Raw genomic sequence first — 25,056 nt, forward strand, 5'->3', positions numbered from 1 at the left:
CCAGAAAACTTTTCTTTGTATACATTAAGAATCTGCCTAAATTTCATTACATAAAGCAAATACAGAAAATATCCTTCTGTTAATTCTTTCTTTTGCCTAATTTAGTTTTTTTTAACTACTTAATCTTTGTTTATTTTACTACAATAATAAAAATTGCAACTGTTTCTTGGATGGTGGGTGTATTTCATTACCTTTTCTGATTTTTGATCTGCGTGGCATTAGCTGGTCTCAATAGGCAATGACAGGCTTGAAGTTGGATCTGTTCTCTCAGGTGATCTGATGAAAGTTTTCAATATTGTGAGGCTGAATAGAGTGCAAAGGGAGAAACCGTTCCCAATGATAAAACTATTAAGAACACACACATACAGATTTAAGTGGTTTGCCAAAGAAGCAAGTCAGATGTGAAAAAGGATTCTCTGACATCGAGTAAAAAATTTGGTCTACACAACCTGGAAATATGTTGAGGCGGGTTCAGTTGAGACATTCAAGAAGGCCATTGAATGATGATTTGAATAGAAGTTATGTGCAAGGATATGGGGAAAAAGCAGGAAGTCATGTACTAATCTGGAGAGTCAGTGCAGATATGATGGACCGAATTACTTCATTCTGCACCATAGAACATCTTTGATTCCGTGATTGTCACTTCTCATCTGTACTCCGAATTGCATCCACTGTAAGAGGAGCTGTAATTCCTGTAATACTACAGAACTATTTCTTAAAGTGGCTCTTCAACGTAAAGGAGGCACAAGAGGCATACCCAACAACTGAGGTGAAAATATTTGTTAAGTATCATATATTAAAATAAGAGAAATCTAACTAAATAAAAAGAAAAAGGGATGAAGGCAACAGAACAAAGGGTAACATTTAAAAGGAAGTTTTTCAATGGAAAAGTGTGATGTGTCCATAATATATATTGTTGCACTAAATGCTCTGGACTTTGAAATTCAAGGATTATTTTCTAAAAGTACTCATGATATCAATTTGATCTGGAAAATTGTAATATTGGTTTGAAAAGTTGCTCTAACTCATAAGGAGAATGGGCAATTGTAACACCATGCAGAAAAATGCAATATAAAACATGTTCTAAATGATAAAGTAAATGTATCTTGTGGGGAAAGGTTATAAGTACAATGGAAGTATTTTAGCATGCAAATGCATGTGTAAAGGTAGATAAGGCCATAAAAATAATCTTTGATATTTTGTATCTAGAAATATAAAAAAGTTGTGATACTGAACAAGAATAAGTTTTTAATTCAATAACTGTTTGAATCTTGCATGCTGCTTTTGGAAGAATTATTCTTAAAGCAATGGAACATGTGCAGTTTTGGATGTTTCTAGAGGTAACAGATTACAATTGTGAGGAGAGATTTAGATGGGGCATTTTGAACTTGAACTGATTAGATTAAGAGGTGACCATATATTTATAGTAGGGTAAATAGCGATTGCTGATTTGTATTGATCAGTGACAAAACGGGAGGGCATAAATTTAATAAAATCACAAGCAACGCCAAGGTTACAGTGTATTGTGTGTCACAAATGGTTAAAACAAGTTCTAAATTATTTTCAAAGGAATTGGGTATCGGAAGTAATAGACATGTGGGATTATTCTCAATAACTGATGTTGATTAAGGCCCCCACAGGCTCTATGGACTAAATTGCCTGTTTCTGTGGGGTTAACATTCTGTGGTTTTGATAGTTGCAAAGTATATGATGTATACCAGCAATTGTTGAATAATAGTGAATGTCTTCATGTTTCGTAACACAAATTTCTCAAATGTTTGCTCAAATGCTCTATTTGCCAGTACATTTTTCCATGATTTATTTAAAATTCAGGTCATTTTTTGATTTGTCCAGCACATCAAATTACTGTATGCTTTCACAAATGAAATCCAATGGGGCTGCAAGATTTTGAAACACATGGTGGAATATAATCTTAATCCCAAAAAAACTTATTTACAGATCCAAAAACCGTTCTGCATGATACTCTAAGACACCCCTTGTACAGTACCTGCATCAGAAAATTCCTTTATCTCACATCTTGCTGGATTTAATTTGACTTCAGCACCAGACTGGAACATTTGAGACTTCTTCTTGGAATTGTTATATACCTGATTTTAAACAAACTAACCTTCAAATTATCTCTTCTAAATGTATCCAAACTTTTTCAGTCTGGTATGGTTATTTAACTCCTTACTCTAAGGTAATGTTGTGTTAACAAAAATAACTCCTCCTTTTTCTCAGAAACTATTTTAAATGCACAATCTTCAGCAAAACTGCCCAAAAATTAAGGTAAATCTGCAAAAGTCTTTCTTTTAAGCGATGAGTGTTTCCCTCAGGAACAAAAGACCAAGCTCATAAATGTCTGACAGAATCTTGGAATGCAATTGTTTACCTTCTAGGTTATAAACCCACCTAAGGTAAACAAAAAAAAAGTTAGCTCTGAAAATTAGCACTCTCAAACCCTTTCCTAAAATTCAGCATGGCTATGGAGACGCTCAAGTCAGTTACTAATTCCTTCAGACGCAAAAAAAAACCCACATGTCATTATCTCAAAAATTCAAACACATTATCTCTAAACCATAAATCAATCTAAACCACACCAGTTGCTTCTTCTTCTATTACCCTGATGTACTTATATAAGATATTGTCTGGTTAGCATGCAAAACAATACCTTTCATTGTATCTTGGTGCATATGACAATAATAAATCAAGTCAAATTTTTGGCTGCAACCTCAAATATGTATGAGCACCATGAAGCGGCCTTTGTTACTTCGGACAGTACAAATCCTAGGTTTGAAAATATCTTGTCAAGGTTATTTGAAAATAGGTATGCCATTTAGAATGGCCATATTTTTTAAAAATCATACAATCCCAAATCGTTCAATGTTAGATATATATGTAATGCAAAATAATGCTGAATATTGTAATGATTTGCAAATTGAACTGAAATCAATAAAGCCTGATAATACTCCGAGAAGGAGAATCAAATATAATTGATTTATCCACGTATTGATTTGAAAGTTTCATTCCTCTTAAGTGAGTGGTTGGACTGTGGAAATTATTTTCAGTTTGGTAAAAAATGCAGTGAGTGACTGTGGACGAGGTAGGAGTTGTTAGTAATCTCTGTAGATTATTTTCTTTTTGCAATGTTGCACATAGAATTTTGGGATTTGTATTTTAAATACAAAAACATCGAATGTGCACTTTATTTCCTTTCTCTTGACATCTTTGATTAATGCATGCTTATTTGATAAGATGAATACTTACCTGCCATCTACTATTGCATTGCTCAATATGCTGGATATGCCAATGAAGCAGACATTGAAGATTGATTTGCTTAAGATGGAACAAGGGGAAAGAAAATTAGATGAAGAGTAGGAAATGGATCAGGAAACGAAACCTTTAACGAATGTGATCTAACAACAATAAAAATAAATTAGAGTTGTTAAGGGAAAAACAACAGTAATTAAACAGAAAATTTAAAAGTTTAAAAGAGTTTAAAGTTACTCCTTTTTCATTTCTGTTATCTCTTCCTAAATCTGGTGCCTGCTGCATGAGTGGTGATAATTGTTTTATTTTAAAATGCAATCTGATGTATGTCTTTAAACAAAAACAAAAGTCATTAGGATTATAAATAAGATTGTATTTTAGTCAAGCCATGATTATAATTCTCACAATGGATGTTCAGCTTGTGGTTGTTGCTGTTCTCTGTGTACTTTGCATACCTCTGTGATGGTTGTTTTACTGTCTCCTTAATTCACCTCACTGTCTATGTTTATTCCCATTACCGTCTACCTGGCAGGTTCACCTTGCCTCGTGTTTCCATCTTTAGCATTCCCCTCGATTTACGCACCTTCACTCTTGAAGCGTCTTTAAGCCCAAAGCATTCTCCTTATCTTCCTCTTACCCACTACGGTAGGGAGGTGTTCAACAGGTGAGCAATATTACATTCTGTTTAGTAGTTTAATGCATAATTTTAGATGCATAATTTGAGTTGCAATTTGCAAATCTCAGCAGTGTGTTTGATATGTTAACTACTGTGATTTGTCATTGCATATAATTTGAATTTAGGTATATCAATTTAGGATGGCTCAGTAGTAAGCGCAGCTGGCTCAGCACCAGGGACTTGGGTTTGAATCCACCCTCAGGCCACTGTCTGTGTGGAACTTAAATATTCTCTCCGTGTCTGCACAGGTTCCCCAGGTACTTTGGATTGCTCCCTCAGTCCAAAAGTTAGGTGGCTTGGCCACGCTAAATTGCCCATAGTCTCCAGGGATGTGCAGGCTGAATGGATTAGCCATGGGAAATGCAGGGTTACAGGGATCGGATAGCAGGGTGATTCTGGGTAGGTTGCTCTTCAGAGGGTCAGTGTAGACTTGATGGGCTGAATGGCCTGCTCCCACACTGCAGGGATTCTTTGATTCTACAAATTTGATCTCTATTTAATGATGAAAACATCAATCCAGCAAAAATGTGACGTTGACCGCAGTAGTTGAAGAGCATGCTAACTTATTTTCAGAATATCATACTATATATTCTTGGACCACAGATCTCTGACCTGCATATCCCCTTTGTTTATCACTGCCATGCGACTACTTAATATATTAACTTAGTAAATGTTCATCCTAAAACAATTCCATAATAAAAGCAATTCATGTGTAAACCTGATTTTAATTGTAAACTTAGCACAATAGAAATGATACAGCACTGAAGGCTGCCATTCAGTCAATCTTCTCCATGTTGACCCAAAGACATCCAGATGCTCTTTCTTATCCCATCTTCCTGCACATGGTCCAAAACCCTGCAGCTTACAGCACTTAAGGTGCAGATCCAGGTATTTTTTAAAAAGGAGTTTAAGGTCTCTGCCTCCAAGGCCCAACTCAGGCAATGAATTCCAGATGATCTCTACCCTCTAGTTTTTCCTCACTTTTCCACTAAACCTGCTGCAACTTAGCTTGAATCTCTGACCCCTAGTTTTTGAATTGTTTGTCAAGGAAATCCAGTTCCCTTGTCTACCCTATCTCTGTCAATTTTGTATACCTCCATCATGTTACCCCTCAGCCTTCTCTGTCGCAGGGAAAACAACCCCAATACTCCTTGTAGCTACAATTCTCCAGCCTGGCAACATTGTAGTAAATCTTCTCTGCATTCTCACCAGACCAATTATATTCTTCCTGTATTGTGACCAGAGCAACACACTACTCCACTTGTGGCCTCAGTGTCTTATACAGTTTCATCATTACGTTCCTACTTTTGTATTCTATATCTCTGTCAGTGAAGGACAGCATTCCGTATGCTGCCTTTACAACCATAGCTACCTATACTGCTACCTCTGGGCACCTGTGCACTTATATGCCAAGATCTCTTGCTTCGTAGTCATACAGCACAGAAAGAGACTCTTTGGTCCAGCCAGTCCATGCTGAACATCATCCCAAATTAAGCTAGTCCCACCTGGCTGCGCCTGACACCCATATCCCTCCAAATTTTCCTATTCATGTAATTATCTTTTAAGCATTGTAACTGAGCCAGCATCCACCACTTCCTGAGGGTCATTCTACCTGTGAACCACCTGCTGTGTAAGTCATTTTCCTTTGTCTGTCTTAAATTGCTCTCCTCACCTTATGGCCCCTAATCTTGAAATACCCCGTCTTCGGGAAAATAGACCTACCATTAACCCTACTTGTACCCCTTATGATTTTGTAGGGTGTCTATAGGTCACCTCTCAATCTGCTATGCTCCAGTGGAAAAGATCCCAGCCTTTTCGGCCTTTTTTGTTTTTTAGCTCAAGCCTTCCATACCCGGAAACAGCCTGGTAAATCTCGTCTAAATCCTCTCCAGCTTAGTAATACATTTCTTACAACAAGACAACCAGAACTGGACAGAGTAATGCAGAAGAGGCCTCATCAACATTCTGTACAACCTCAACCTGACTTCCCAACTCAGTGTGCAAAATGTCTTTTTAACCACCTTTCTTATATGTGTTGCCAACTTAAAAGAATCCCTAGGTCCTTTTACTCTACAACGCTACTCAAAGCTATCATTAATTGTATAAGTCCTGCCCCTGTTTGTTGTACCAAAATACAATACCTCATTTATCCAAATTGAACTTGATCTGCCATTTTTCAGCCTATCTATTCCTTCAGTATTTTCCTCTTTATTGTGTATGCCCTTTTAGTGTTTGATCTCCCTAAATACATTACCTCATACTTAGCATAGATGAACTCCATCTGCCATTTCCCTGCCCGCGCCACAAATCCATCCATATCATTTAGGAGATTACAGCTATCCTCTACACTGTCCATTACATGGGCAATATTTGTATCGTCTGCAGATTTTCCAATTGTGCCTCCTTGTTCAAGTCCAAATCATTAATGTATAAAATAAACAGCAGGGGTCTCAACTCTGAACCCTACAGACACCACTTGAAACAGCTTTCCATTCGCAAGGGCAGCCATTGACCATTATCCTTTGCTTCCTGTTACAAAACTGACTTTGGATCCAATTTTACACATTGTCCTGTATCCCGTGGGCTTTTACCTTTTTGACCAGTCTGCCATGTGGGAACTTGTGAAATGCCTTACTAAGATCCATATAGACAATATCCCCTGCACTACCCTCATTGATCCACTTTGAATCCTTGAGAAAGGTGACAATCAAATTTGTAAGGCATGACAAAGCTTAACAAAGCTAGGTTGACTGTTCCTGACCAATCCATGCACTTCTAAGTGATAGTTTCTCCCACCTCCAGGATTGATTCTAATAATTTGCCCACCACTGAAATAAGACTAACTGGCCTATAATTGTTTGTCATTTCTTTTGTACCTTTCCTAAAAATAAAAGGAACCATATTGCACTCCTCTACACCTATGAAACATCAACCATGTCTAGTGAAGATTGGATCTTGGTTAATATATATTAGCTTATATTTTATTTGAGTTCAGCCAACAAGATCAGTTCTATTATTGGGTAATGCATTTGAGTTTATTTTCAAATTTGAGAAATAGAAAATAGCTGCATAATTTGGTTAATTTGATTCTAAGGAAGAAATCTTTAATGACTCTCATGGCAGAAGGTAACTAGCCTCGTGCCAGAAAATATTTGACTTTGAGAATAAAGTAAACCTCTGGTTTGAGCTGAGAGGTCCATAGTTGATGTTTGGAGCAAATGAAAATACTTAACATAAATGTGGAATGCACTCTCCCTGAGACCACAAAAACTATAGCTGACCTGATCCCCAGTGAACATATTTAACCTACTACTGCACACTCTCCTCCAGATCCCTGATGGAGGACTGCCTTAAGCTGAGTCTTGTCTGTTGATATCTCAGTTTACAGGGTAAACCACAAAATAATCTTCACAACAAAAGACAATTGCCTTGCATAACAAGGTTATTGTATGAAAGCAATAAATGCAATTAGTTAGGTGTAATTATGAGCAAGAAGGTTGCATCTGCACACCAAACTAGCTTAAAGTACACTTAAAAGGTAGCTTGTGCTTACTCAAGATGGCCAAAGTTGACAGACACCTAAATAATGAATGACCTATCTTTTTAAGGTTTTCTTTAGAGTCAACAAGTCGACAATGATCTAACCAATAAAAAAAATCATGTGGGTTCCAGATGAAAAAAAGGAATCAAATGGAAAACTTGGTTGGGTGGTTGTCCTTAATAGGACCCAGCAAGTCTGGATAGAGGTGCAATCTTATTCCTTTTGAAATATAAATTATTTATAAGGCATGGAAACATAGCATTGTGTTTAAGGTAAACGTAATTAGTTTAAATTTCTGTTTGGAACATTCCAGGCATGCCAGGTGACCATAGAGATGAGATGTGGAATTCAGAAGGTTCCTCTTTTTAATTTCCTCACCGAAAGTGCTTACTTTTTGCTATTGTTAGGCTTTAGTTCATTGAGTTGGGGGAACAAATTGAAATAAATTTTCATAAAACTTTCACTTGAAGCAGGTATAGTCATAATTTTACTGTTCCCTGAGAAGAACATGGTTGTGGTTTGAGCTAACTTTGAAATTTGAGAGGTAGAAGGAAGCTGAATGATTTGGTTATCTTGAAGCTAAATGAAAAAGGTCTACAGTGACCCTCATGGCACTGTGCTAGAAAATATGTGGCTTTGAGAATAAAGTGAATACCATGTTTGAGCTGAGAGATCCGTAGTCATAAGGTTTTTTAAAAAAATTGAAGATTAGCTTAGATCAAAGTTATAAAATTTCATACTTTGGAGAATAGTTGGGATACTAGAAAGAAATGAATTCCAGAAGGCTGTTCTGAAGAAAAAGAATGAATATTCAAGATTTATGTAATGTAGAAAGGCTGTTTTCCCTGGAGCATCAGAGGCTGAGAGGTGACCTTATAGAGGTTTATAAAATCATAAGGGACATGGAGGGGGTAAATTGAGAAGTAAAAAAAGAATATGAGTTTTAAGATACAATTCCAAGTGCTTGTGATGCTACACATCTTGGTACCTGCGTAAGTGAATTAGACAGTTTCATCTCTTTAATTTTTTCTTTTAATCCTCTAACTGTGTGTGTCGATGTGAGAGCGGGGCTAGAATCAAAGAAATGGATATTAGTTAGATTACCTTAGTCAATAGACAATAGGTGCAGGAGTAGGCCATTCTGCCCTTCGAGCCTGCACCACCATTCGATATGATCATGGCTGATCATCCTTAATCAGTATCCTGTTCCTGCCTTATCTCCATAACCCTTGATTCCACAATCCTAGAGAGCTCTATCCAACTCTTTCTTAAATGAATCCACAGACTGGGCCTCCACTGCCCTCTGGGGAAGAGAACATTGTATAATATTGTTCTGTTAAAGTTACTGTTTAATAATAAATGTTTCATTCTTTAATTTAAAGTGTAATATCGATATCTAGTATCAGTTGTTCATGAATTCGGGTTTGTGATTCCCTTGAACCCCTTGGCCCCAAAGGAATCACTGTTCTTCCCTGAGCTCTCAGTGGAAACGAGTATTGTCTCTGGCTCCTCGTAGTTGTAATTAGTTAATGTTTATTGCACCTCTTGCATTCATGCAATAAATTCTTTTTTGTGCAAGGTATGTTCCCCTTCTTATTGAGACTCTACCTGTTTATCCTCAATCACTGATATAATTACACTCTGAATTAAAGGGTGAAGAAGACATTTCATAATTCCTTGAAAGTGGAGTCACAGGTAGATAGGATATTGAAGAAGGCATTTGGTATGTTTTCCTTTATTGATCAGAGCATTGAGTACAGGAATTAGTTGGTCATGTCATGGTTGTACAGGTCATTTTTGAAATATTGTATACAGTTCTTGTCTCCCTCCAGTCAAATGTTTGTTGTGAAACTTGAATGGGTTCAGAAAAGATTCACAAGGATGTTGCCAGGGTTGGAGGGTTTGAGCTATAGGGAAAGTCTGAATATGCTGGGACTGTTTTCCCTGGAGCATCAGAGGCTGAATAGACAAGGTCTTTTCCCTGGGTGGGAGAGTCCAGAACTAGAGGGAATAGGTTTAAGGTGAGAGGGGAAAGATTTAAAAGGGACCTAAGGGAACTTTTTCATGTTGAGGGTGGGTGTATGAAATGTGCTGCCAGAGGAAGTGGTGGAGGCTGGTGCAAATACAACATTTGAAGACATCTGGATGGGTATATGACTAGGAAGGGTTGGGAGGGATATGGGCCAAGCGCTGGCAAGTGGGACTAGATTGAGTTGGGATGTCTGGCCAGCATGATTGAATTGGACTGAAGGGTCTGTTTTCTTGCTGTTTCTCTATGACAATGACTCTCATTAGACTCATCTTAAAAAAAAAAGTAAAAAAAAACACCAACCACAAGCCAGCAGCCCAATACAATAAGATTCAGGCTGAGGACTGAGGATGTTGCCATTCATCCTGTACAATGTGTACATTCAGATGGATTCAAAAATTCTATGGTGCTATTTCAAAGAAGATAATTAGAGTTCTTCAGGGTCTGGCCAAATATTTTCACTGGACTGACATTACTAAAGAGGTCAGGTCACAGATGTGAAAAGTTAACTCTATTTTAGTAGATTAAGTGAAACCAGCTATTTCCAGATATTCTGTTTTTATTATTAGCTAACCTCAAGGAATCAGAGGTTCAAAGTCAGCTCTGATAAATAATTGGCTTTAAGACAGAAAATGTCTGAGTTCTGGTAACTTTTTTTTGACGAGGAAATGATCGATGATGGCATTTGGCAAGGGTTTAACTTTTTTTAATGGGCATATGCAGCATTATGATAGATCAGGTGGATAAAGAAAAATAATTTCCATTTGCTGACTGCTTAAGGATTAAGTGACACAAACTTGAGGTTTTCATCAGCAAATGCTATGAGGAAGAACTTTTTAATAGGCAACTCATGAAAATGACCTGAAATGTGCTGCTTAAAAAACTGGAAGCAGACATGATAAATGATTTCTAAAGTAAATTAGACATTTGTGAAGTAAATAAACTATAGGAATAAAGCGAGGGAATGGAATGCTCTACATAGCACCCGCATAGACTTGACTGGTTCAGTGATCTTTTTGGCATAATGAATCTTTGATATTCTGCACTTTTGTACATATTACCTCAGTTGATAACGGTCTAATGTTATGGACCAGACCAAATCCCCTCCAAAAAATACTCACAAGGTAGTCTAGATCCTAACTACTTTATATTTTAAAGGTAAGTGCTACATTCCAGAGGCAATACGACTGGTCAAACTAGAAAATTTGAAGCAAACACTTTACTCATACACAACCGAAAGAAGAAATTGGAATAGCTTAACTCTATTGAAAATCAGAATAATAGAGTAATCTATTATTAAACAGTAACTGTTCCAATATAGTAACGTTCCATAAACACAAAGGCAAGTTCAGAAAAATAGATCGCCTCACAGGGAATTCTCCAGTCCAGGAGGAAAATCTTCAAGACTTGTGTGTATGTGTCTAAGTGTAAAAAAAAATCAACTAAATATCCAGGTTCTGTCTGAGCTTCACCTTACATTTTCAGGCTGCTTCTGTTATTCTTACATCAGAAAAGAACCCCAGAGCCTTAAATCCCAGAGCTGTTTACTTTATTGCCTTAAATAGACGGCTCGACATCTCTATCTTAAAATCTCTCTGCAAAAACAAAAGAATAAAATATATCTCTTAAAGCCATAAAATTGTTGCACCTCTCTCTCCCTGCTCTGTGACTGAAAAAAGGAATCAACCATCAAGGTAGAAAGATGGCCTCATTTTTACCCTCACAAGTAAATCCTTTAAAAAAGATCTGGCACTTTCTTCTCAATCAGGTTATATATTCTAGTGCAGCCTTTTAGCATCCACTGTGCTTTCCTTCACCATTTCAACAAAACTCACTAGCTTATCCTGTTTTCCCTCATCCATCTTTCCAGTGCTTTTTCTCACCCACCAATATTGAGACTTTATGTTGCCTCCTTAATTGCAGTGAAAACACCTGAACTTTTTTCACTTCTCACCCCCACCCCACCCCCCTCCCCCACTCCCTGCCATGGGCGTTTTTTTACTTCCCTTTTCCCCTCATGGATTCCCTTTTTTACTATCTTTTATGAGATCTTCTTTTCTTTTATCACCTGAGGATTTCTCTTTCCACAATTTCTATCTCCACAGATTGAAATTGATGTTGGAAGTTAAATTTTGATTTATGAACCCGTAGTCATCTACCATTTCCGCTGCTAATCTTGCAGTCGTAGTTCTTTGCTCTTCCACGAATTCTCACTACATCAGGAAATGAATTTTTGAAATCCTCCAAAATAATTATTTGCCTGAGATTGTTACATGTTTGATCTATTTTCGAAGTCCTTATCCACCTATCAACGTTACTTTGATCCTTTCAAATTCTATGTATATTTGACCCAGGTTCTCTCCTTCAATTCCTCAGACATTGCCATTAGGATTCTGAATGAGCTCATGTGCTTTTTTTCACCTCATTACACTCCCAAGATACCACCTCTGATAGTGATGCAAATACCTCACTAACTTGAGCTATCAACTTTGTTTGGATCAGTAATATCCACATGGCCACCGGGCATTTCATTTGTTTAGCCACTTTCTCAAATGAAATGAAAAAGGTTTCTACATCCTTCTAGTCGAACTGAGGCATTGCTTGAACATATTTAAACACCAGCCCTTTGGCTGAGATGGAATTGTTCTCTATCACTACTATTCCTATTTTTCACCACAGTCTCTGCCCTTTTAAGACGACTTTGAGTTTTAATTTCTAACGTCTCAAGTTCAAAAACTCTCTCTCTCTCTCTCACTCTCTCACTCTCTCCCAATTTCTTCTCTCTCTTTCTCCATCTCTTCTATTCGGGCCTTCCTTTCGTTTTCCTTTTCCTCTGCTTTTATTCACAATTCAAATTGTTTCAGTTCTTTTTCATGTTCAAGCCACTTCATTTTCAAGTGAATTTTAGCCATTTCCAAAGATTCCGATGGCATTCATGGCAATTGTAAATGCTGCGTAATTGCCACAATTATTCCTCCTTTTCTCACAGACACAAGCAACCCCAACTCCAGTTCATTTACTAATTCTGAAGGCTTTGCCTTGCTCACTTCTTATAAAACCCCAGAAGTGACTTCTTCCACCCTCAGAAAGCGTTCTTATTACATACTCACTTGGTTGGGCAGCATTTGGACAGAGAGGAACAGAGTTGAAGTTTTAAGTTGATGATTAGCCAGCATCAATTTTGCATCTTGCTGCATTAATTTGTTAAAAGCTGCTGCATGCTTCTGATTTTATTTCAGATTTCCAGTATTTGTTGTGTTTTGTTTTTGTGTGACTATAACAGATTATCTGATCATTATCATATTATTCCTTTCTGGACCTTGCTCATTGTTAATTGGCTGTTGCCTTTGTGATATTCCAAAATACAATTCAAAAGTGCTTCATTCTTTCTAAAATTTTTTGGGAGACCGGGGTCTCCCAAAAACGCTTTATCATTGTAAAGCTTCTTGTACTTCTATTTATATGATGTAGACTATAATATTTTAATTATTGTATCAAACATAAGTACATGGAATTTTCCACAGTAATTGCCTTTTTGCAATAAATTGTTTTGAAGCACCAAAATAATATAGCTAGAAGTAAAAATTAGGCCTATGTTAAACTTAAATTCAATATAATATTGTATGTCTGAGTATTATTATGTGAACTTCTAAATGCCATTCCTTTCTGAACAAAATTTTAAAGCTTTTTCTTTCTTCCCTCAAAAATTTATTTCAAAAGCCATTGAAGGGCATATTCCCACAAATATTTGTAAGAGCTTTAGGAAGATTTATGTATAATGTGCTAAACTCAAGAACCAGATTACTGTAATGGTGTGGGTGATTAAAAAGAAGCTAAATTACATTTTATATTTGTTAGCTAAATGCAAAATTCTGATTATTTGCTGAAAGTTATTCTGTGAGCTCACCCATGAAAGAATATTAAGTTACATAAAAGATAAGGCTGAGGGCTTTGCCACATCCTGCAGGTACATAGAACATAGAACAAAAACAGCACAGAACTGGCCCTTCGGCCCACAATATTGTGCCAAACATTTGTCCTAGTTTAAACACCTATCCATGTACCTATCCAATTGCTGCTTAAAGGTCATCAATGATTCTGACTCTGCTACTCCCACAGGCATCACATTCCATGCCCCCACCACACTCTGGGTAAAGAACCTATCCCTGACATGCCCCCATACCTTCCACCCTTCACCTGAAATTTATGACCCTTTGTAACACTCTGTTGTACCTGGGGAAAAAGTCTCTGACTGTCTACTCTATCTATTCCCCTGATCATCTTATAAACCTCTGTCAAGTCACCCCTCATCCTTTGCCGTTCCAATGAGAAAAGGCCTAGCACTCTAAACCTATCCTCCTACTATTCTCCATTCCAGGCAACATCCTGGTAAATATCCTCTGCACCCTCTCCAAAGCTTCAACATCTTTCCTAAAGTGAGGCAACCAGAACTGCACACAGTATTCCAAATGTGACCTTACCAAGGTCCTGTACAGCTGCAACATCATCTCACAATTCTTGAATTCAATCCCTCTGCTAATGAACACTAATACACCACAGGCCTTCTTACAAGCTCTATCCACCTGAGTGGCAACTTTCAAAGAGCTATGAACATAGACCCCCAAGATCCCTCTGCTCCTCCACCTTACTAAGAACCGTACCGTTAATCCTGTATTCCACATTCTTATTTGTCCTTCCAAAATGGACAACCTCACACTTGACAGGGTTGAACTCCATCTGCCACTTCTCAGCCCAGCTCTGCATCATATCTGAGTCCCTTTGCAGCCGACAACAGCCCTCCTCATTATCCACAACTCCACTAATCTTCGTATCGTTTGCAAGTGTATAATCTTTATGAATTATAATTTTAGTGTATAATTTTCATAAATGATGGGGAGAAATTGACAGATAAATGAGAAGAGAACATTCTGGTGTCATGCTGCTTGTCCTTCATTCAAATAACATAAGGTACCATGGTATGAAGCGTAGCGTAAGCTGGAGTGACAACACCTCACTTTCTGCTGAGGTAATTTACAGCAACTGAAGCTCTATTGAATCCTACAGCTCTGGGATCAACCTAATGAACTTGCTCTGAATTGCTTACAATGCAACTACGTCCCTCCCTACGTGAGGTGACAAAAGGTGCGCAGTGATAATGCTAAGAATAGTGATCTCTGCAATGCCCGCTACTATTGTTGCAAGACTTTTTGCTTTGTCACCCTTGCAGTGAAAGCCAACATTTGCAGTACCTGCAAGCTGACTTGTTGTAATTCATGTACAGGGACATTAAGGTCTTTCTACAATCCTGTCCTCTAAAATCTGCAATTAACTAATATTCAGCTTTTCTAGTTTTCCTTCCAATATGGACAACCTCCTATGTTTCCACTTTATACTTTACTGAGCAAAAATATTCTTGACTTCGTTTCCCACCTATCTTTATACTGTCTCCAAATTTATTAAAATAATCGATCCTTCAGCATTGATCCCTGTGACACTCTGCTTACAGTTTGCAATATGGAAAATTACTCATTTGTCTTTATTCTGATAGTTATCCAGTCCATTCATGCTGTGAATTTCTTTCAAGTGCCTTTTGAAATCCAAATGCATTACTTCTACTGGTTTTCCTTTTATCTATTTTCCTTGTTACATCCTCAAAGAACTCTAATATAAGGTTGTCTTACTGTATCTCTTTCACAAAGTAATATTGACATTGCCCGATTGTATTGATTTCTAAAGGCCTTGCTGTTACACCTTTGTTAGATTCAGCGTTTTCCTAATGATGACCATTAAACCTGTTTTTCTGCTGCCTCCTTACTGTCTGGACCGGTGTGTCTCATTTGTGTAATCTGCATCGACCTTTCCAGAATCTAGGGAATTTTGGAAGATTGCTACCAAACATCAAAATAATCTAACCTTTTAAAAAATTCATTCAGGCAATATAGGCTTTGCTGGCTAGGCCAACATTTATTCCTCTTCCTTAACTGCCTTTCAGAAGGTGGTGATAAGTAGCCTTTTTGAACCATGGTAGTCTCACATTTACAATGCTATGAGGAAGGGAATTGTAGGATTTTGACTCAGTGAAAATGAAGACACAGCATTATACTTCTAAGTCAGGGTGGTGAGTGATTTAGAATATTCAGTGATGGAGTTCCCATGAACCTGCTTCCCTTGTCCTTTAGGATGGAAGTGGTTGAGAGTTTGGAAGGTGCTATCTAAGGAGTCATAGTAAATTTCTGTGGTGCATCCTGATGGTGCAAACTACTCCTATGGTGTGTTGGTAGTGGAGCGAGTGAATATTTGTGGATATTGTGACAATCAATTTGACTGCTTTGTCCAACTTATTCAATGCTGTTGGCGCTAAACTGACCCAGACATGTATGAAGTATTCCATCACATTCCGGACTTATGCTTTTGGCTTTGGGGATCAGGAAGTGAATTATTCATTGCAGAATTTCTAACATCTGATCTGTTCTTGTAGCCACAGTATTTTTTGGCTACTCCAGTTCAATTTCTGATCAATGGTAACTCTCAGGGTGTTCATGATGGAGATTCTGAGAGAGATAATGTCATTAGCTTCTGTGTTAGGCATGACTCCAACCAGCAGAGAGTTTTCTGGGTGATTTCCATTGACTCGAGTTTGCTAGGGCTCCTCGATGTGACACTTGGTCAAATGTAAATTTGATGTTAAGGACAGTTCTCTTGCCACCTCTTTGGAGGTCAGCTTTTTTGTCCATGCGTGAACCAAAACTGTGATAAGGTTAGAAACTGGTCCTGGTAGAACCCAAACTGAGCATCATTCAATAGGGGTTCAGTAAACACAAGGAGAGCTGCTGGCCTTTTTCTAGAAACTCTGAACACTACTTCTTCCTCTCTTGTGCTGCTGTGGTTGCATTTGATATCATCCTTATAATCCCACGCATTTGCAGATATTGGAAGTAATTGACTCAAATGGTGGCTATTAGATTATTCTAAGATACCTACCAAGCTGCATAAGCAAAGGATAGAAAGAATAATCTTGGTGATGATAACATACTGGAGAATTAATTCGGCCCTGAAGTAGATTCTTAACTTTCAGGATTCTGTCAGAAGAACCAATATTTATTCTCCCAACAGCAGCTTATGGTCTTCCTTAGGCAATATGACCCTGAGCTATATCCAATAGAGGTTTGCTCCATAACAGTTGGTAGCAAAAATACACAAACGCAAAAATATTTTTTGGGGAAAGCCATGCATCATTATTTTGTATGTGACGATATGATGGAAATGCCAACAACCAGAGGTAAGATTATTAACAAAAGGAGTAATGACAATGCAAAAAAGTTTTCTTTGCACAATCAGTAGTCATAATCTAGAATACACGATGTGAGAGTTTGATGGAGGCAGATACAGTTGAGGCATTCAAAAAGAAATGAGTGATTTCATGGAAAGCAAGAATGTAAATGGACCTGGACAAAAGTTGAGGGTATGGTACTATGTGAATTGCTCAATCAGAAAGTCAGTGCAGACACAATGACCGAATGACCACCTTTTGTGTTGTAACCATTTCTGTGATTCTCTAAGATGGTTAAATTATTACATTTTGATCTATGATATGTTTCACAACAAACCTGAAGTTGATTGAGTTCTGAGCTGAACAGTACTAATGTGATTACAGAATGTAAAAATGGCATTAAAACACATGATTACAGACAGTAATACCATTACCAGGGAAAAACTGAAAAATTGCTTCAGAGCTATCGGAACTGTCCCAATTGTTTATTATTTGTACATTACCATCTTCCAGATTCTTGTGTTTTCATTAGTCCTGTGGTACATGCCACACACATTTGTCATGAGTTTCTCAGTAGAAGCATCAATGGTTTCATTCACCCTAACTTCCAGAATAAATCTGTATTTTGCCCACGTTAAGATCCTCATTATTTTATAAGTCATGTTCAAGATATCATGAAGTTTTGTCATGGTATCTTGTGAGAGTAGTCTGAAAAGAGCTAAATGATTATCTTTGTTCATTCTTAACACAGGTGGTACTTCCAACTTTTATATTAGAGAAAAGGTCGCTGCTGGAAATGTATGCAAATTTCATAGCCCACACAGACATCTTTGTGTCAATCACTACTGGTATAACACCTGAAGAGCGGATTATCAGCTTTGTGGAATATTACCTGACTGCTTTCCATGAGGGCCGAAAGGGAGCAGTTGCAAAGAAACCCTATAATCCAATAATTGGAGAAACGTTTCATTGCTCTTGGGACGTGCCAAAAAATAATGTAAAATCCAGTAGAGCCAATGGAATTTTAACATTTGGCAAGGATCAGCCCAAACCCCAGCAAGCCTTCGAGCCGAGTAAGGACCCAACAGAATGCTACCGCGTGAGATTTACAGCAGAGCAAGTTTCCCATCATCCACCAGTTTCTGGTTTTTACTGTGAATGCAAGGAGAGGAAAATTTGTGTGAATGCACACGTGTGGACCAAGAGCAAATTCATGGGCATGTCCATAGGGGTCACCATGGTTGGGGAAGGTAAGAAGAGTTTGCACGTTCAGAATTTTTTTAAAGTTAAGGACGAATTGTTATGGTAGGTTTAAGAAGCTGCAATGTGAAATTAAATTATATTTTTATGGTTGATATCTACAATTTAATATACTCATTCAATATAGTATTTGTTAGACCACATTCTATTTAATCACTGCTGCTGCAAATGTTTGTTCAAAACTTCAAAGTTTCCCAGAAGTTGATTTGGTTTTTATATCTAAGGTTAGATGATGTATGGGAGGAAGAGGCTCATGTGGAACATGAAAGGTGGCATAGATCAATTTGGCTGAATGGCCTAATCCTATGTTGTTAATTATATGTAAGTCAACCTTGAAGAATAATCCTGAATTTTCTAAAAGAATAATTCCAATACACCACGCTGAACCACAAAAATTACTGAAGCTTTGAGCAGCAAAATAAAATTAATGTCAGCATTTCAGGGCGAGAGTTATTGTACTCAGGATATGAACCTGAGACCTTTCGCAATGTTAAGAGCTATTTCCCTCATTTTTAATTTAACCAGTTACAAGTAACTGAGTTTAAACAAATTTTCTCACTTAAGTTTTATTTAAAGATTGAGGACACTAATCCCTAAGTCTGTTTAAATTTGCTGGGACCTTTTGTTCAAATCTGTCCAGACCTTGGACTTGGTCCATCAAGCCCTGTCCAAATCCCAGACTACAAGCCCCCAAATTGTTAGGAAGTGGAAGTTGAATCCCTCTGTTAATTAAAACCAAACACCCAAAAAAGCTTTCCTTGCCTCATAATTCCATTTAAAATGTTAGTGAGTGACAGGAACCTCTGAACGTCCACAACTTAAAGAAACTAACAATTTATTTTCTTAGCTTTAATAATGATCAATAAATAAAACTGTTAACAAACCCAGCACTATTTTTTCCCTTAAATGAACACAATTCTATTAAGCTGCTGTTTCTATAATGTAATTATTAAATATTATATTAACTTAATCTCAAGTCCACCCAGTGGTCTCTTTTTTTCCACTGTCTTCAGTCTTCCGTCTAAACTTCCAGGGTTGTCATCTTGTTTTTCTGCTTGTACGGGAATAGGTAACTTTTGATAGAGTGCCTTCTTATTTCTTTGAGAGCAAGTTGTTAGGTGGGCAGTTAGCTCTCCAGCTCTACAGCAGATTTTCTATTGATTTGTGGCAGCTGCTCTGATCAATTTTCAAAATGCCCGCGTTTTTTATACTCTAAACATCGTATTCTCTCATTGGTCTGATGTTTTTCAAACAAGAAATTCAAACTCAATTGAGTTTGTGTGCTGGGCATAAATTAAATGGTTAAATTTGAATTTTTGTCAAAAATTGCAACCAAAACTCAGCTATCCATTTAACAGCCAAGTATTACATTCTGGAACACTCCATCTCCTAGCCGTTCAGTTTGGGCAGCTGAGCCTGCACTTTAAATTCACTCCAAAATTCAGAAAACATACTCTATTTTGAAGTGAATGTACACACTCCCAACTTCGTATCAGTACTCAATATCTGTATTTTGATACTTGGACTAAGGCTATCTGCACATGTTCTGGAACTGTTGATTTTAGAATATGTCTACTTCCGTTTCTGTTTTTATGATGGATTTTATGATGTCTGGATTTCTAGTTGTGGGTGATAAGTCATTAATCCATGAAAAATAATTAATTTATTGCATGCTTCATGTGCTTTCTAGTAGTCCAAAAAGGGAGACAGAAGCTGTTGGCTTTCACAACACTGCATGAGGGTCCTGAGGAGAAGAGGTGTTCCCCAGTCTTCAAAAGGGCTGACATGCCTTCCCTGCCTCTTGTTCTCTTGCTGCTTCTTCACCGAACCCAAATATCTTACTCCATCCCCATTCCCTCCTGATTGAGTCATAGAGATGTACAGCATGGAAACAGACCCTTTGGTCCAACCTGTCCATGCCGACCTGATATCTCAATCAATCTAGTCCCACCTGCCACCACCCGGCCCATATCCCTCCAAACCCTTCCTATTCATATACCCATCCAAATGCCTCTCAAATGTTGCAATTGTAACAGCCTCCACCTCTTCCTCTGGCAGCTCATTCTATACCCGTACCACCCTCTGCGTGAAAAAGTTGGTCCTTAGGTCTCTTTTATGTCTTTTCCCTTTCACCCTAAACCCGTGCTCTCTAGTTCTGGACTCCCCGACCACAGGGAAAAGACTTTGTCTCTTTATCCTATCCATGCTCCTCATAATTTTGTAAACCTCATAAGATCACCCCTGAGCCTCCAACACTCCAGGGAAAACATCCCCAGCCTGTTCAGCTTCTCCTTATAGCTCAAATCCTCCAACCCTGACAACATCCTTGTAAATCTTTTCTGAACCCTTTCAAATTTTACAACATTTTTCCGATAGAAAGGAGACCAGAATTGCGCGCAATATTCCAACAGTGGCCTAACCAATGTCCTGTGCAACCACAACATGACTTCCCTTCACTATCCTATCTACCTGCGACTCCACTTTCAAGGAGCTATGAACCTGCACTCCAAGGTCGCTTTGTTCAGCAAAACTCCTTCGGTCTTTACCATTAAGTGTATAAGTCCTGTTAAGATTTGCTTTCTCAAAATGCAGCACCTCGCATTTATCTGAATTAAACTCCATCTGCCACTTCTCAGTCCATTGGCCATCTGGTCAAGATCCTGCTGTAATCTGAGGTAACCCTCTTCACTGTCCACTACACCTCCAATTTTGGTGTCATCTGCAAACTTACTAACTGTACCTCTTATCCTCACGTCCAAATCATTTATGTAAATGACAAAAATTAGAGGGCCCAGCACCGATCCTTGTGACACTCCATTGGTCACAGGCCTCGAGTCTGAAAAACAACCCTCCACCACCACCCTCTGTCTTCTACCTTTCAGCCAGTTCTGTATCCAAATGGCTAGTTCTCCCTGTATTCCATGAGATCTAACTTTGCTAACCAGTCTCCCATGGGGAACCTTGTCGAATGCCTTACAGAAGTCTATATAAATCACATCTACCGCTCTGCCCTTATCAATCGTCTTTGTTACTTCTTCAAAAAGCTCAATCAAGTTTGTGAGTCATGATTTCCTACGTACAAAGCTATATTGACTATCTCTAATCAATCCTTGCTTTTCCAAATACATGTACATCCTGTCCCTCAGGATTCCCTCCAACAACTTGCCACCTCTGACATCAGACTCACTGGTCTATAGTTCCCTGGCTTGTCCTTACCACCCTTCTTAAATAGTGGCACCACGTTAGCCAACCTCCAGTCTTCTGGCACCTCATTTGTGACAATCAATGATATAAATGTCTCAGCAAGAGGCCCAGCAATCACTTCTCTAGCTTCCCACAGAGCTCTAGGGTACACCTGATCAGGTCCTGGGGATTTATTCACCTTTATGCATTTCAAGACATCCAGCACTTCCTCCTCTGTAATCTGGACGTTTTTCAAGATGTCACCATTTACTTCCCTAGAGTCTACATCTTCCATATCCTTTTCCACAGTAACTACCGATGCAAAATACTCGTTTAGTATCTCCCCCATTTTCTGCAGCTCCACGCAAAAGCCGCTTTGCTGATCTTTGAGGGGCCCTATTCTTTCCTTAATTACCCTTTTGTCCTTAATGTATTTGTAAATACCCTTTGGATTCTCCTTAATTGTATTTGCCAAAGCTATCTCATGTCCCCTTTTTGCCCCCATGATTTCCCTCTTAAGTATATTCCTACTGCCTTTATACTCTTCTAAGGATTCACTTGATCTATCCTGTCTATACCTTACATATGCTTCCTTCTTTTTCTTAACCAAGTCCTCAATTTCTTTAGTCATCCAGCATTCCCTATACCTACCAGCCTTTCCTTTCACCCAAACAGGAATACACTTTCTCTGGACTCTCATTATCTCATTTCTGAAGGCTTCCCATTTTCCAGCTGTCCCTTTACCTGCGAATATCTGTGCCCAATAAGCTTTTGAAAGTTCTTGCCTAATACTGTCAAAATTGTTTTTTCTCTAATTTAGAATTTCAACTTTTAGATCTAGTCTGTCCTTTTCCATCACTATTTTAAAATAATAGAATTATGGTCACTAGCCCCAAAGTGCTCCCCCACTGACACCTCAGTCACCTGCTCTTCCTTATTTCGCCAGAGTAGGTCAAGTTTTGCACCTTCTCTAGTAGGTACATCCACACTGAATCAGAAAATTGTCTTGTACGCACTTAACAAATTCCTCTCCATCTAAATCCTTAACACTATGGCAGTCCCAGTCTATGTTTGGAAAGTTAAAATCCCCTACCATAACCACCCTATTATTCTTACAGATAGCTGAGATCTCCTTACAAGTTTGTTTCTCAATTTTCCTGTATTAGGAGGTCTATTAACACAATCCCAATAAGGTGATCATCCCTTTCTTATTTTTCAGTTCCACCCAAATAACCTCCTGGGATGTATTTCCAGGAAGTTCCTCCCTCAGCACAACTGTAATGCTATCCCTTATCAAAAACGCCACTCCTCCTCCTCTCTTGCCTCCCTTTCTATCCTTCCTGTCGCATTTGTATCCTGGAACATCAAGCCTCCAATCCTGCCCATCCCTGAGCCATGTTTCTGTAATTGCTATGATATCCCAGTCCCATGTTCCTAACCATGCCCTGAGTTCATCTACCTTCCCTGTTAGGCCCCATGCATTGGGCTGCTGCATATTTTCCCACCTCTCTCTATAAGGCAGTGTCTCTAATTCGTTTTATTGCTTGGGTAAATTTCTTGTTGCACTTTAGTTGAGAAGAGAAGGTGGGCTTTCTGGCACAACTGCAGGGATCCAATTTATCTGGAAGGCATTTATCCCCCACCCCACCTCTCTGGCTTACATCAGAGAGTTCAGTTGTTGCACAGATCATATAATTTAGGGAGTCCATTTCATCTAATTGTTGTTCAATCTCAGATCCATGCATGGTCGCACACATGATGAAGACTTTCTTCGTATTCTCAATCCTGGTTTAATCTTCAGTAGTGTAAACTGTAGCCTCATGTGGAAGTCTCAAGAGCAAGATAAGGCAGTATCTGAGTTCTATGAAGAGTTGTCTGCTGCTCTGTGCACATCACGTTAAATAGTTGCAAGCCGCAAAGTAAATTCAAACCCTTGATGTAATTTGATATATGCTTCTGGATTCATACTAGTACAGGAATTTTGAAAGCAATCTGAAGAAGTTTCTACCTTTTTGAGCACCTTTTGAGATATGTCTGGTGACGAGATCTATCTCAGCTTTTCTGGCAGTCTGATAAATTGATTTCTATTGCCTTATCTTTGTCACTGTGAGTTGCAATCATTGACGGTGATTTGTCCTCCCATTTTGCTGCATAATTTTGATGGTTCAGTGTTTAATACTGCTGCCTCACAAAGCTAAGGACCCGAGTTCGATTCCACGGGCGACTGTGTGTGTGGAATTTGTCCATTCTCCCCGTGTCTGCTTGGGTTTCCTCCGGGTGCTCTGGTTTCCTCCCACAATCCAAAAATGTGCAGGTGAGATGATTTGGCGATGGTAAATTGCACACAATATTCAGAGTTAGGTGTATTAGTCAGGGAAAATGCAGAGCAATAGGGTAGGGGAATGGATCTGGGTGGATTACTGTTTGGAGGGTTGGTGTGGACTTGTTGAGCCAAATGGTCTGTTTCCACACTGTAGGGATTCTATGATCGTCTTCAGATCTCATGCCAAGATACTTCTATTGCCACAAGGTGTGGTTGTTTTGTTTAGAACACCTCAATAAAAGTGGTCCAGACCATAGTTCGGTCAGAGAGAGTTAGCTAAAGTTAAACTCAAACTAAAGAAATCACTATGTATAGATCCTATTCCACACTATCACAAGCATATTGCTAGACACTGAAATCTGACAGCTAATATTTATGCTTGTGCAAGTAAATTCTGGTCTCATCAATAAGTGCAATGTTAGTACTTATCTTCCATTTTGATCAATACTGGCAAATCCTAAGTACAGCTTAATCTGGCATTATTTTCTGCATTTTATAGTATGCTGGCACATATAAAGTCATGAGCCTTTGATACTTTCAATTCTTTAGCTATTATGAATTTAACTTGTAGATTAGTTCTGGGAGTTCATAAGTGTAGACAAAATATGCCAACACTGACCTCAGAGTACAAATTACTCTGTGCTCTGGATTTGAACTCTAGGGAGAGGCTGAACAGGCTGGGGCTGTTTTCCCTGGAGCATCTGAGGCTGAGGGGTGACCTTATAGAGGTTTACAAAATTATGAGGGGCATGGATAGGATAAATAGGCAAAGTCTTTTCCCTGAGGTTGGGGAGTCCAGAACTAGAGGACATAGGTTTAGGGTGAGAGGGGAAAGATATAAAAGAGACCTAAGGGGCAACGTTTTCACATAGAGGGTGGTATGAGGATGGAATGAGCTGCCAGAGGAAGTGGTGGAGGCTCGTACAATTGCAACATTTTAAGAGGCATTTGGATGGGTAAATGAATAGGAAGGGTTTGGGGTGCTATGAACCGGGTGCTTGCAGGTGGGACCAGATTGGGTTGGGATATCTGGTCGGCATGGATGAGTTGGACCGAAGGGTCTATTTCCATGCTGTACATCTCTATGACTCTATAAAAGATCACTATAACAATTTTTTGCTAACATTTGCAACAGAAAAAAATAGTTTAAAACTAATGATTAAAAAGCAACATTGAACCATGGTACTTTCTCCAAGAACGTCTCAATTATGACTCAATGTCTCAATTGACTAAATATTGACATTGAATAGTAGAGTTTCATTCTCACATTAAGAGTCTTCTATTTGTAAATATCAGTGGAAAAAGTTTGAACTATGAAATACTATATCGCAAGCATAATTTAATGTTTTACACACTACAATTGTGAAGAGTGGCCACACAAATAACTGAATAATTTGGCTCGAATTTAACACACTTTACATTATCTGAATGCAGATTTTGTTTTTTAGTTGGTGTTTCTCTACACTTGTTAATAATCCATCCAATTATTCTATATTCCCTTGCT

At 38.3% G+C, this 25,056-nt stretch overlaps 1 protein-coding gene across 1 annotated transcript in view; it reads left to right on the plus strand.

Annotated features, from left to right (window-relative positions):
• Positions 1-25,056, plus strand: part of LOC132832258 (oxysterol-binding protein-related protein 10-like) — a 240,495-nt gene that overhangs the window by 175,941 nt on the left and 39,498 nt on the right. The window contains exon 8 of the mRNA XM_060850094.1: positions 17,538-18,036. Within this exon, the coding sequence (XP_060706077.1) occupies positions 17,538-18,036 (499 nt within the window). The remainder of the gene's footprint in view (positions 1-17,537; positions 18,037-25,056) is intronic.

Source organism: Hemiscyllium ocellatum, chromosome 34 (assembly GCF_020745735.1).
Source record: "Hemiscyllium ocellatum isolate sHemOce1 chromosome 34, sHemOce1.pat.X.cur, whole genome shotgun sequence".
NCBI classification, from domain to species: Eukaryota; Metazoa; Chordata; class Chondrichthyes; order Orectolobiformes; family Hemiscylliidae; genus Hemiscyllium; species Hemiscyllium ocellatum.